Source organism: Nilaparvata lugens, chromosome 8 (genome assembly GCF_014356525.2).
Source record: "Nilaparvata lugens isolate BPH chromosome 8, ASM1435652v1, whole genome shotgun sequence".
NCBI lineage: Eukaryota > Metazoa > Arthropoda > Insecta > Hemiptera > Delphacidae > Nilaparvata > Nilaparvata lugens.
Genome location: NC_052511.1, coordinates 7,316,246 through 7,331,695, shown reverse-complemented (window position 1 = coordinate 7,331,695; position 15,450 = coordinate 7,316,246). Strand labels below are relative to the sequence as shown.

General features: G+C 34.5%; 1 protein-coding gene across 2 annotated transcripts in view; it reads left to right on the top strand.

The window, feature by feature from the left end:
- LOC111063241 (brain-specific angiogenesis inhibitor 1-associated protein 2) overlaps window positions 1-15,450 on the top strand; it is a 552,780-nt gene that overhangs the window by 335,384 nt on the left and 201,946 nt on the right. For both annotated transcript variants that reach the window (XM_039433822.1, XM_039433823.1), the window contains exon 3: window positions 1,836-1,911. In XM_039433822.1, the coding sequence (XP_039289756.1) occupies window positions 1,836-1,911 (76 nt within the window). The remainder of the gene's footprint in view (window positions 1-1,835; window positions 1,912-15,450) is intronic.

The window sequence follows — 15,450 nt, the reverse complement described above, 5'->3', positions numbered from 1 at the left end:
ATAACCCGGCTTTTTTGTAACCGGCACTAAGTACCTTATTCAATGATTGCAAAAGTTCACAGCTGAGTCATAATTTTGACACAGTCCCGCACACATGAGCTCGCTCACTCACTTCCATCACCAACAGACGACGAAATAATATTATTATCAGCTGTTTTTCCAAGGATGAATAATAATTATCCTTTTAATGTCCTTCAGAGAGTTTTCCCAGGGATGAGATCTAGTGCAATCGAATCTTTATATTATAAACCTATCATGTTCTGAATTTCGTGAAAATCGTTAGAACCGTTTTTGAGATCCGGTGAAATACAAACATGTAAACATCTGAACATCTAAACATATTAACAGAAGTTGCTCGTTTAATGGTATAGGATATATTCATTTTAGCGTTGTTTGGTATTAGCGTATTCCATTGTTGATCCATTGTATGATGAATAATATGAAGTAAAACACAGTTTCAAACTTAAAAACTGAATCAAAATAATTATTCACAACAATTCCATTACAAAATCGACCTCAATAATAGAGTCTAGACTCTAGAATTTAGTGTCCAGAGTCCAGATTCAAGGGTTGAGCTATCCTCAATAGAAGGCAGTGACAAGGCAGAGAATCAGCAACGCTGTTCTCTCATCTTTCTCCTCTGCCATTATAAAATCAACCTCGATTTATAGAGTCTAGAATCTAGAGTCTAGACAATGTAGTCCTACAATCTTAGTCTAGAGTCAAAAGTCAAGAGTCACTAGTAAGAGTCAAATTCTTGGTAGACGATAAATCAGCGTCACTCTTTACCAGTGCTTGTTTGAGAGGTGAAAATTGATAGAACCACTCCTAGGATTCTTCACAAGGGTACTGAACTTTGGGATAATCATCTTCTAATTACTGAGGTGTCAGGATAATTGATCGCTAAAGAGTTGCCTCGGCTGTCTTCGTAGCAACTGTCATGCTGAGTAGTTGATTAGTTTTGGAAATCTTTGGATTTTTGAAGCTTCCGAGGTCATTCACATGGGTGTTGAAATGAAAATTATGGATGCCCATCAAAGGATGTCATTTATCGAATAATATTATTGTGCTTTTGATCATTGCTTAAAAAAAAAATTTATATTATTAGCATTTTTTAAACCATAAATTTTTCAGATTCTGAACTGGAATAAGAATATCGCATTTCCGTTGTAGAAAGTACTTTACGTCACAAGTTCGGTAACGCCTAATCCTTGAAAGAAGAAGAAGAAGAAGAAGAAGAAGAAGAAGAAGAAGAAGAAGAAGAAGAAGAAGTTCGGTAACGATAATTTACCGCATAAGTATGATGTCCGAAACGTAGTTGAGGGCAGAATTATCATACGAATGGGGTAAATACGTTACCGTACAAGTTACGTACTATATTTTTTGTCATATTTATCTGAGAAAGAATAATATTGCTGAGAAACAGAAACCATTACCTGCTTATGCTCGAGTTACTGCATTTTATAAACATGACCCAGCCCGTAGCGCCTAGTTCATAACAGACAGACCCATCGAGCTCAAATAAAATAATAAAAGCCCATATTATAAGATTGCAGATGAGTTCTTATAACTTGAAACTTCTTGGATGAGTTCTTTAATTATTTGAGTTATTAATATTAACATAGGACTATATTAACTCTAGAACTAGGAAACATACTCGACTGTAAAGAAAGCTTATGATCTCTTTACAGTATAGTATGCTGTAATGAAAATCTCATCTTGTTCTGCAAACAGCTGTTTACCGGCTTGATTTATCGCATGAAAAACAGGTGCTGCAATTGAGTAAGTATGACAAAAACTATTTTAAACTAATGATGAATTTTCGTTTATTTCAGAATATCCTGGACAAGTTCAACCCAGGAGCGAGGCAGATGATAAATGCTGGAAAGCAGTACCTGAAGGCTTTACATGGTGAGTTTTATAAATTACAAATTATTTCTTTAATAATTCAAGAATGTATCAAATTGAATGATTCCTTTCAACCCTCTTCTGAAACTATTAGTTTTTTTAAACCCGAATTTTCGCATTTAGACTCAAAAATCAATAATTTGATGAAACTATTCATTTTTTCAAATCCGACTTTTCACATTTAGACTCAGAAATCAATAATTTTATGAGAAGACGATTGTCAGATGAGTAATATGATGAAAAATACTTCTACTTTTTGACAAATTCCACACGGAAATAAGTGAAGAAAATACCCAGTAGCAAGAAAATTCATATCTGTCACTCAGGTGCAGTCGAAACAGGAACAGGGAACGTGGAAATGAATTTGTGAGCCCCGTGTCACAAGTAAATTTACGCAGAAATGTCAGCCGAGCAATTTGTCGTTTCTCGCTCACTTCCAAGAATTTTTGTCTCTTTCTGACAACTCTTATTTTATATTCATAAAGCAGGTAGCAAGCGATGATAGGGAATACAATACTAACTCGTATTTCCTTGTTAGAAATTCAAGCTCCATGTTTTTCTTTTTGGATATGATATTGGTATGAACTACTGTTATTCCATTGACCGAGCGAAGTGAGGTCTAAGATTCAAGTCGACGGTTTGGCATTTCTCTTAATGTTTAAATGTTTATATGTTGCGCATTTACGGCGAAACGCGGTAATAGATTTTCATGAAATTTAACAGATATTCATTTTCTAATTGCGCGTCGACGTATATACAAGGTTTTCGGGAATTTCGCATTTCAAGGACAATATAAAAGGACAAAGGAGCCTCCTTCATACGCCAATATTAGAATAAAAATCAGAATATAGAATTATTCATCATAAATCAGCTGACAAGTGATTACACAGATGTGTGGAGAAGCCAGTCTATTGCTGTATTTCCATAAGGTGTATAGTATCTATCAGGTACTTTGTGGATGAGAATACTGCGTGAGGTCTACTGTTCACAGAACTACTAGTATTATTAATTGGGAATCGGATTTCGTATGATATTCTTTATTCTTCATTGATCGATACAATAAGTTCATCATCAAAATGATAGGGAGAGAAAAAATAAGGTAACCTTGTGCTATTTCTCTCTCAAACTTAGATAAGGCTACACATAGCCCTTACAATGGAGAATATTGATAATATAATTCTTATCTCATCATATTCTATCTCATATCGTTTACAAAATATTTTAAGAAGAGAAGCAACAAAATCAACAAATTCTATAGATCCACTATGAAGATTCAAATCTCTGGCCCAGTTTCTGAGAGATTTATCAAATCCAATGCATTATTCATTCAATCCATATTGAATCTATACAAACTTCAATCTATTGATGTTTTAATAATCCATCAGATTTAATAAGTATTCTAGAGACCGGGTCCAATTCTCAACAAATTCTATGGATCCACTATGAATATTCAAGTCTTTGGCCCAGTTTCTGAAAGATTTATTAAATCTAATGCACTATTCAATACATATTGAATCTATACAAGCTCCAATCTATTGATGTTTTAATAATTCATCAGATTTAATAAGTATTCTAGAGACCGGGTCCAATTCTCAACAAATTCTATAGATCCACTATGAATATTCAAGTCTTTGGCCCAGTTTCTGAAAGATTTATCAAATCTAATGCACCATTCAATCCATATTGAATCTATACAAGCTTCAATCTATTTATGTTTAAATAATTCATCAGATTTAGTAAGTATTCTAGAGACCGGGTCCAATTCTCAACAAATTCTATAGATCCACTATGAATATTCAATTCTTTGACCGAGTTTCTGAAAGATTTATTAAATCGATGCACCATTCAATCCATATTGAATCTATATAAGCTTCAATCAATTGATGTTTTAATAACCCATCAGATTTAATAAGTATTCTAGAAACCGGGCCCAATTCTCATAATGATTCACATTCCAATAATAGCTCCAAAAGCGGTTAATAAAGATCGGAGAAGGGGCTTGAAACTAATCTCTCTGAGATTACTTGCCAAACCCTCGCCAGCTACTAAAGCTCATTGAGAACTACTTGTACTTTGTACTACTTGTAGAATGATGACCAATCCCCTCAACACTATGAATGGCCACGACTTTGTATCAATGGAAATTGAAGCTTTCATCTTGCAAACCCTTTCATTCAACTCATTGGGTGAACATTGAACTATTGATTGCAATGGAGGATTCATTTCAATGAGTCACATTGTTCATGGAGTATTAAAGTAGTTCTCATTTACAGTTCACAGGTAACACAAATGAACAGTCAGTAGGCCTACATTCAAAAGATTTTCGTATGAATGCAAATCAATATAATTAACTCAAAAGAACATTAACTTAATATTTCAGTTGATTTCAATATCAGTATTAATCCTCAATTTGGACTCAAGAAGTGAATTGGAGTAAGTTATGAGGATAAAATTCACACTAGAAATAGAGATGTTGTTGAATTTTTCTATTATTATGGTGAAATAAAAGAGTTTTCCTCCACCTACTGTCAAAAGTACTTACTTTACTCCCTGAGACATGATACTAAAGTGTCACTTTTCCGATCTCGGTACTAAAAAACAGAAAAACTCCCTAGGGAGTAAAAGTGACTACATTTAAATAACATAGGAAGCATCTCTATTTTAAAAACGTACATTTGGAATAGGTCAGAAGGTCTAAGCTCAGATGAGGAAGCATATAGAGTAGTCATTAAACCAACTAAATTCAATACCTCAACCAGACATTTGATCAATATATAAAATTTATGTTTGTATGCTGAAATTATTATTACAAACTTCATATCACTATACTGTACTAGAAAAAATGTACATTTTTTTCTTTTAATCCATATTATTCAAAATACCAGCCAACGATTATTACTTATTAACTAATCAAATTTGAAACGGGAACTTCATCATAGCTGTAGTTGTGGCTGTCATTGTTGTTACAACTTTAGCCGACAGATAGTGCTGTCGGAGAACTGTGATTACAAGCCAGCTGTTTCTGTTTACTTTTTAGATTATGTTGTAACACATTGTTTGGTCACATACGTTTTTAAAAAATTATTTTATTTGCAGTTTTTATAAAAATGTAGGTGGAGGAAAAATGTTGTGTATATCACAAGTGAAAAATATTTTTTCTCCCTCAGGAAAATTGTTGCCCTCGGCTTCGCCTCGGACTTCAAACTTTTCCATCAGGGAGAAAAAACAGCACTTTTCACTCTAGATATACAAATAACTATTCTGTCAGTTCCACATAATTTAAAACTGATGAAAACAACTGATTGAACACAAGTCCTCTTCCATTTCATCTCTTCTATAAGAATAACTCAATTTAATCATCTGCAATGTGAATTATTCATTGAACTCATCAATATCGGGGCACCGAGCTTCGCTCGTTATTTATTTATTGACTTTTGATAAACCGAACACAGTTCTTTAAAATGATTGGGGAAGTACTAACAGGCACAGCCCAAAACTGTTTTTTCCCGATTTTTGATTTATATACTATAAATAGTCCAGAAAGTAGGTTATGTTCCATACACTTAAATTCAGGTTCAATTTTCTGTTCAAACATTTGAAAACAAAAAAATTATAATTTAGATTATATACAAACCAAATTGAATAACACTCACTAAATCACTTGAAATTGTCAAATAATGATCAACTTTGAAAATTGTGATAAACTCTAGTTTAGGAGGATTATCATGTCATGTCAGCAAATCAGATTATGTTGATTAAATCGTTTAATTGTCTAGCTGGATAAAATTTTTCGCTGATTGATTATGATTACACAGCTGAAAAAAATTCTGTCTCTCCCACACTGGCACACGCATCTTCTGTTATCGAGAGACGACGAAATTATCATCTGTTTTCCAAGGATGAATTATCCTTTTAATGTCGTTCAACGAGTTTTCCAAAGAATGAGACCTAGTGCAATCGAATCTTTATATCATAAACTTACTATGTTCCAAATTTCGTGAAAATCGTTAGAGCAGTTTTCGAGATCCGTAAAACATAAATGACCAGATATAATAATAGCCAGATATAAAAATAACCAGATATATACAGAAAATGCTCGCTTAATATAATAGGATTCATCCGTTCACAATACAGATATTACATTCTCAAAATATCAATATAATTCATCCTTGAATAATAAATTCATATGAACTATTCCATCATTGAAAAAAAATATTCCAGTTGATTTGAATGTCAGTATAAATCCTTAATTTGAACTCAATGGCTCAATCAAGGAGTAAATTTGAAATAATAAGGATAACACAAATCAGTCATCTGTAATGTGAACCATCCATTTCACTTATCACTCATCTATTCACTCTATAGATATTTCCTCTTCAAATTATCGAAATGATCCTTAGATAATAATCCACTGTCCTTTTCAACTTTTCCCGTTCAGAGAAAATCTAGCAAGAAGTTTGATTCGTTGGAAAATTGTTGAGCAGAGGATTTCCACTGATTTTCCACTGAGTTTCGGTGTCGTTTTACTTGTGTTGGGATAACGAGACGATAAAGTTGAGGAGATCGGAGAAAAGCGTGTGAGAGAGTAAGAGAGAGCAATGGGAGAAAAGTGTGTGTGAGGAGGATAGAAGAGATGGGAGAAAAAGGAGAAGTATGTGAGTTAGAAAGAGTAGGAAAGCGGGAGAATATGTGTGTGTGAGAGAGAGGTGAGGGTCAGAGTAAGGTTTGAAAGTAAGAGAAAGTGAGAGAAAAAGGAGAGGAAGATCATTTCAGTTTGAAAGTGGTAGAGTGGAGAACTTGCACCATTGAAAAGTGTGAAGAGAAGGTGTCTAATATGACAGTGTGTAGGAGTTTCCTCCTTAGAGACGAGAAACAGGGACTAAAGTCACTTCAGATGGGAAGAGGAAACTCAGGGAAGTTAGGAGACTGAGAGAGAGCATGATGAAAGATGAGGAAAGAAAGAGAGAAAGAGGGAGTGATACACTAGAAGAGAGCGTAAAGAAAGATGGAGGAAGAGAATATGAGAAAGTTTTCAAAGTGATATTTTGCACAGGTTTGCCGCTCATCGCTTCCCCTTGTTGGCCAACTTATATTGTGTTTGTTATTTGGCGTAAACTCTTCATTTCCTCGTTCGGATATGGCAACTTCTCCTCTAGAGAAAATGCTTGCTGAGGTGGGTTCTTCAAATCGAGCAAGGCATCATTTGGCATTCACATTACATCTATTTTTTCATCTTTTTATTATACAAACACTTTCATTATGCCCACAGATCAACTAGCCCTTTCGCTGCCGTATTAATGTGAGCTCAATGTGTCTCTGACAGACCGAATTGTTGTTGACAGAAAATTCTTACCAAAATTCACTATCACTACTGCTCCGGGAAAATTCCAGTTCCACTTCATCAATTTCAGAATTTGAGCTAAGTAAAAAAGATTGAATTTCATGTTCAGAATAAATTTTATACTTGAATCAACGAACGCAATTTGACATCACTTCACAAACAGAAACAAGTCTACACTTTTGAATCACAACATACAACAAAGCTACAGCAAAGCAACAAAGCACACACATGGCGCTTCACTGCAGCTGTTCACTGAAACCTAGATATCTTCGTCGAATGAGATCGGAATTAGTTGAAACTTGGCTTATTATGTTGGCAACACTACAGACTATGTCTGTATTATAAAATAAAGGCAAACAAAAATATCGTGGATGGCACAGTGAACTCAAAGATGAAAACGAATATATTCGGGCTTGGTGTGTCCAGACATACTTTTCAAAAACGAATATTTACGTGCTTGGCAGTGAAAGGGCTAGTACCCTCCTATAAATACGGTAATCCGAACTATTTTAAAGATGATTTCAATTTGTCTCTGAAGGTAGGAGGATAGATGCTTCACATACTAGAACCGGAGAAAGTACTTTAAGGATACCCAATCATCGAACTACTATTTCACAAAATCCTTCTTAGTCAGTGCCTGTCGTGCATGGAATACACTTCCTGTTTCTATCAGGTCTATCGAGAGCCGAGCGAGCTTCAACCTGACTTTAAAAAAACTATTTGGAACAAATTACTGAAACTGTCCGGCCCTAGAACGATCACATGACAACCATCCCTCACCCATTCCACCAATATAAACCTTAAACCATGTTATAGAACGAATTGTATATATATATATATATATATTATATAAACTCATGTTATTTCAATATCCACTGCATACTGCTGTATATTACTGAAATTTGATAACCCTGATCTACTTTCAGCCTACTTCATTTTATTAATCATTATTTATATCTTATCTACCTATAATTATTTACTTTATCAATTTTTTGTTTTTTTTCTCTTCAATATTCATATTGATTAAACTTTTACATATTTCCATTAATAAAAAAATCCTCAGTTTAATAACGAAATTAACGTTGGTAGAGAGTTAGGGGGAGGATATTTTTATATTCTCCCAAGAATGGACATTGATATGTCCAAAGCTCCGCCAATTTATGTAGATGCATAACAATATGATTATTATCTATAGTTATTATATTACAAATTGCTTTTTCATATCATATACAGTTCAATAGTTATTTTCTTAGTCTATATATGTAAATTCATCTATAACTTTGCTGTATTGTAACTATTGTATAAAGTGTATAAGCCAGTATATATTGTAATCTACATAAATAAAGTACTCAATCAATCAATCAATCAATCAATAGACACTCATTTTGCATTTTAAGAGCATAATCTTCTTCTATAAAGTCAATTTATCATATACTTCCAGCTCAATCACTGTTATACTATACCCTTAGTCCTCAGTCGTGAACAAAACATAATTATACATTATTATATTAAAGGTGATGATTTCTTGATCCATTCCGAGCTGCTTTGTATAAACACACTTTTTTATGTATTTGAACACGACATGCAGTCGATTATTAAGTAAATATTAAAAACTTTTACTTACTGACAGGAGTACTTTCAATCGTCTGGCGATCATTTTCAACAGTGTTGAAGTCAATTTTAAGTCACAAGTGTTGAAGTCACTGTTGAAAATGATCGCCAGACGATTGAAAGTACTCCAGTCAGTAAGTAAAAGTTTTTAATATTTACTTAATAATCGACTGCATGTCGTGTTCAAATACATAAAAAAGTGTGTTTATTATATTATATCATTACATCATGGAATTGGGAAAAAACAATGACTTAGAGAAATATCATCCACCAAATATTCCCTTATATCATGTCTCGCTAATCGATAATCGATCACATTCACAAATAAGGGCTCCAAAACTATACCTCGATCGCATATATCGATTTGGATTAATAACTACTATACCCACAAGCCACTAATACCGTGTAGTCTCTGATTGCCTCTATGTGAACAGGATATTGCAGACATACTAGAGCGTACATCATTTGATAAGGTGGAGCAATCATAGTGGGATACATGGAATAAGCGTGCTAATATGTGGGGCCGCCGGCCATGTTGTGGCGTTCTATGATTGAACACTCGTGTCAGCCCAATCGTGTCAGACTCTGTATATAGAATAGGTCCACATTATAATGGCAGTGTACGTACGATTGACAATACTGTTGATGTCCTTTTCTATCATACAACAAAACAGATAGCACTATCTCTCTCTCGCTTTGCAATGTTGTCTATTTGCTAAAATATTTTATATTTACTTTTGACAGTGACTGTACAAGACTGAACAAACAATATTCTCAGCCGCCATTTTTTTCTTCATTCTATCAAAATATTTGAGTACACAAGTCGTATAATATTGATTTAAAATGTATTTTTAAAACTATGAAATAAATTTTAAACATTACCTCATGAGAAACACACATTAAAATACCTTAAATGACATTTTAAAAGTTGATAACTAACCATCCTAGACTTCATCCATGCTTAAGTTAGCCTACACGTATACATACGTTCGTTAGACCTACTCGTACCGGTAAAAATAATATTTAAAAGTTATTTCAGATTTAATCCATTGAAATTACTTATTTTTAAAATAGGATTTCTTTTTTCTATTATTTTTAAAGGAAATTGGAATAGAATACCTACCAAATAACTCAATTTCTGTTGTTTTGAAATTCAGATTGTTGTATCACAGCTTTTTAAATTAGCCGCCATTTCAGGTTTGTATAAAAATGAAAATCTGATCTCAGTCATTAAAGCAAATTTTTGAATCATATTATGAAAAAATCTGGTGTGGCGCACTCACACAACTTTCCTTGCCGTTATGAAAATTGATCACGTGCCGCTAGTGTTCCCGCGCATCTCAAGTCTACTATTCAAAGATTTGAGCCAGCTGGTGACTTGGCAATAACGCTGGAGACACACGAGGTCTGCTATCTCTTCATAGTGAATCATTTAATAGAATCAACAATTGCCAACAGTTTGCAGTTGGATAATCACATTTTCTCGAATTCTAAGCTTATTTTTAATTTTAGGTGAAAATGTTACTAAAAATCAATAATTGTAGAGATTCTCATGCTCAATCTTTTCCACTCGTAATTTTTTGTTTAAATTGTATCTGAAGCCTGATAATTGGGAATCTAAAATCAAACTTTGCATAGATGGGGCGGAGCTCCCGAATTTTTTACAGATATGGGTCTTATGACAGTTGATAGAGCTTATCATTGACTATTTTGGGTATAAATTTAATCAAAATCGTTGGAGCTGTTTTCGAGAAAATCGCGAAAAACCCTGTTTTGACAACATAGTAAAAATATATTTTCTTGATCAATTTGACATTAAATTGATTATTTTATCAAGGAAATGATAATTATTATTAGATTAAACTTAATGGGAGGAATTGAGTAACAGCTGTGTACAGTCAGTGGCAAAATTGAGAGACTTGGCAACTTTTTCTTCTATCTCTCTTCACTGCCATTATAACGTGGACCTCACTGTATGACCGTGTGTGGCGTACGTGTGTAGTCTGTGTTAACTATGTGTGCTACATGTATTCTGTGTGTGACATCTATATGTGTTGAGGGATAGCTGTTCTATATAGTTGTTCTATATAGTTGTTCTATAGAGAGGGATGGTTGTTATATATACACGGCATATTATGGACTGAGCATTCAAAGCCCTTGCAATATTCCGATTACTAAACATGTGATATAGACTCTTTTGTTTGTATACGCCTTGTTGAAGACGTCTGAGACTTACTAGGTTTCAAACGGAGTTTGAGATTGGACTCCGATTGTGACAAAACTGTTAGAATGCGTTTGATGCTCACTGGCCACTTTGTGGGTAGAGTCTGAGTAGATGAATAGGAAGTGGATAGGATTTGGATTCCAATATGCATTGTCTGGTAAGTTTTCAAATCAATGCGTCCGTATCTTCATTGGAAACTGGACTATCTTATTGAAACACAAATTAAAATGGAGTTAGATTTTGATTTGAATTTGCCTTGTTACTTTCCTTGCCCTATTACCATAGGTAAGGAAAGTATTGCTTTCCGAAAAAAGTTAAGGTACCCCAATTTCTAAATTTCTATACGTTTCAAGGTCCCCTGAGTCCAAAAAAGTGGTTTTTGGGTATTGGTCTGTATATATGTGTGTATGTGTGTGTATGTGTGTCTGTGTACACGATATCTCATCTCCCAATTAACGGAATGACTTGAAATTTGGAACGTAAGGTACTTACAATATAAGGATCCGACACGAACAATTTCGATCGAATGCGATTCAAGATGGCGGCTAAAATGGCGAAAATGTTATCAAAAACAGGGTTTTTCGCGATTTTCTCGAAAACGGCTTCAACGATTTTGATTAAAGTTATACCTAGAATAGTCATCGATAAGCTCTATCAACTGCCACAAGTCCAATATCTGTGAAAATTTCAGGAGCTTCACCCCATCTATGCAAAGTTTGATTTTAGATTCTCAATTATTAGGCTTCAGATACAATTTAAACAAAAAATTTTGAGTGGAAAAGATTGAGCATGAGAATCTCTACAATTAATGTTCAGTAACATTTTCACCTAGAATTAAAAATAAGCTCGAAATTCGAGAAAATGTGATTATCCAATTGCAAACTGTTGATTCTATCAAATGATTCACAATGAAGAGATAGCAGACCTCGTGTGTCTCCAGCGTTATTGCCCTGTCACCAGCTGGCTCAAATCTTTGAATAGTAGACTCGAGATGCGCGGGAACACTGGCGTCAGGTGATCAATTTTCATAACTGCAAGGAAAGTTGTGTCAGTGCGCCACACCAGATTTTGTAGTTTTCAAATCATTGCTTCCGTATCCTCATTGGAAACTGGACTATCTTATTGAAACACAAATGAAAATGGAGTTAGCTTTTGATTTGAATTTGCTTTGTTGACCGAGCGAAGTGAGGTCTAAGATTCAAGTCGACGGTTTGGCATTTCTCTTAATGTTTAAATGTTTATATGTTGCGCATTTTCGGCGGAACGCTGTGATAGATTTTCATGAAATTTGACAGGTATTTTCCTTTTTAAATTGCGCGTCGACGTATATACAAGGTTTTTGGAAATTTTGCATTTCAAGGATAATATAAAAGGAAAAAAGAGCCTCCTTCATACGCCAATATTAGAGTCAAGATCAGACTATTGAATTATTCATCATAAATCAGCTGTCTAGTGGACTATAATACTACCCGTTCAAAAACATCGAACATCTTGAAAATGTATCTTTCCATCAACGTTAGTAGACAGTTGACTATAATATTACCCGTTCAAAAACATCGAACATCTTGGAAATAAATCTTTCCATCAACGTTGTAGACAGCTTGTTGCAGCCAGACCTAATAACAGCGCTCACACTCACATTCCGGGATGACACGTCACGGTACGATAGGACAGAAAGTTCTATGATTATTTAGGATTTTTTCTAGACATTTTAAATTGATAAGTTGATGTCAACAAATCAGATTATGTTGACCAAATGGATTAAATTGTCTAGCTAGATAAAATTTGTCGCTTATTGATTATGATCACACAGCTGGAAATAATTCTGTCTCTCTCCCACACAAGCACACGCATCTTCAGTTATCGAGAGACGACGAAATTATCATCTGTTTTCCAAGGATGAATTATCCTTTTAATGTCGTTCAGCGAGTTTGCCGAAGAATGAAACCTAAATCTAAATATCATAATAAACCTACTATGTTCCTGAAATTGATCAGTTGCGACCTGAAAACACTGACACCAGACCTGAGCCAGCCAGGTCACTCGATATTATTATTATTATTATTACTATGTTCCAAATTTCGTGAAAATCGCTAGAGCCGTTTCCGAGATCCATTAAACATAAATAACCAGATATAAAGATAACCAGATATATAAATACAGAAATTGCTTGCTTAATATAATAGAATAAACCCACAAATAGTAGCCTATGTGAATTAAGTTATCATTTACATAACCTCTATACTGTGTATTCCAAATTAAGGTTTAAATCAGTTTTGGGTGAATGCCTGTTGTTTTTACCTGCATTGTATCTATTGTCTATGAATAAATGAATGAATGAAATCATTTATTCGAAATTATTGATCAATACTTTGGTGAGCCAAATTTATCAAGCGAAAAGTCGGGACTCTTTATCTATATTTGTTAGAAATTCACGCAATCCTATCATGGAGAAAAGGTTATCGAAACCGTAAATTCCACAAAATTCGTTACTTAAAAAGGCTCACCAACGATAAATTATTGTGTTTATCATTTAGCTCCATCTGCATGAGCATCATCAGCATTGGAGAAAATAAAACGAACGTTCGACCGATTCAATTATGGCGAGTTTAACCCGAATAAGTTTTAATTGACCTGGGTCCTCATCATGTTCCGAGTCTCCATCGATTGCAATTCAATATTTATAAACGCCAGCTTAGCAGGAATGCGACCATTCGATTCCCCTTCATGACCATAATTGAAGCTTTATCTACAGCTCAGGCCCCTTGGTGTATGCTCAAGCTACCTCTGCTGAGTTGGAGAGTATTGCTTGTTGACTCCAAACCCCTCCAATCAGGGAACACCTAATCAAACACACTTTCTCAATCAACCCTCTCTCGATTACACATTCATTCTGCATGTTCTGTCTCTCTCACAGATACTCCTCTTCCTCTAAACTGTTCTATAGTGAGGTCCACGTTATAATGACAGTATTTGATCAACTTTGGTTTTGCTATCCTTGTCTATTATTCGACAAAGCCGGTGGTACTATCCTTTTGCAGGTCAACAACGATGCCAATTATGTTTTTTACAGTGTAGAAATATAATTAATTAATGCAGAGAATCGGCATCGCTATTCTTCTATCTTTATCCACTGCCATTATAACGTGGACGTCACTAGTAAGTCTGTCTCTCTCTCTCTCTCACTGATTCTTAGATCTTTCCTCTTTCTCTTCACTGCTATCAACCACCTCTACCTTCTTCTTCCTCCCCTTCCTTTTCTCTTCTCTTTCAAAGATTTCCCACTTAGCTGCTATCAACCTCCTTTATCATCCTCACCCTTTCTACCACCTTCTCACTCCCTCTAGCTATCAACCACATCCACCTTCCTTATCATCCCTTCACCTTTCATTATCATCCCTTTCATCCCTGAAAATAATTTATTTACGATCTTCTCTCTCTCTCCCCCCATTAATTCACATTTGATCTTCCTTCTCAACTTACATTAACCTTTCCGCAGTCTATTATCAGTGGTTCAGGTTTGTCTCCCTGCGATACACCGTTGAATTACTTGTTCAATTTATCATTTTATCTGTTAGCTCCTTTTCAATGGTAACTTTACTTGCTGATTAAATGATACTCAACGGTGTAATGTTTGTTTATGTGGTGTAATGTGATGTTCACTTGCCGATTAAATGATAAATGTTTGTCTGGTTTAGTTCTACTGTTAGTACGATTAAATTAACGGATGGTTGATGACTGGAATATGTTTTCTCCTCCCCGTATCGATTTGTCCAATCACTTATGAAAAATTTCAAACAAAAACAAGATTTCGGGAAGGAAAACCCATCACTATGTTAACTGTTATAATTGACCGAGTTTCGACTCGATCGGCTTTTGTCTGTTTGTTTGTTTGTACCGCAGTTACAGTCGCAGTTATTGTCCGATTTGGATTAAATTTGGTATGCGAGTTCTTTGAATTAAGACGCAGAAACGTATGTGTAACGATTTTTGGTAAGACCTCCGGTTTTTTTGTAATATTTAAAAAACCGTAGAATAACCTCAAAAGTATATTTGAAGATACAGCAACTCATGTTCCTACTTGTGTCAAGTCTTTTGTTTTCCTTTTGGTATGAGATCGGAAACTGATTTGTGAGCATTAACATTCTACATAGGCATAACAAGCAATAACATTGAATCCACTTTTCATGAAAAACATCATTAGCAACCTCCTGTCATTGTCACCAACAAACCCATCCTATTTAGAATCATTTTCCATCTCACCATCGTCTGTGAGACGATTCATCATCTAAATTGCCTACTGCATATTACATTTTTCCGTCAGTTGACCGATTTCTTATAATTAATTATTAGAAAAGTTGTGATA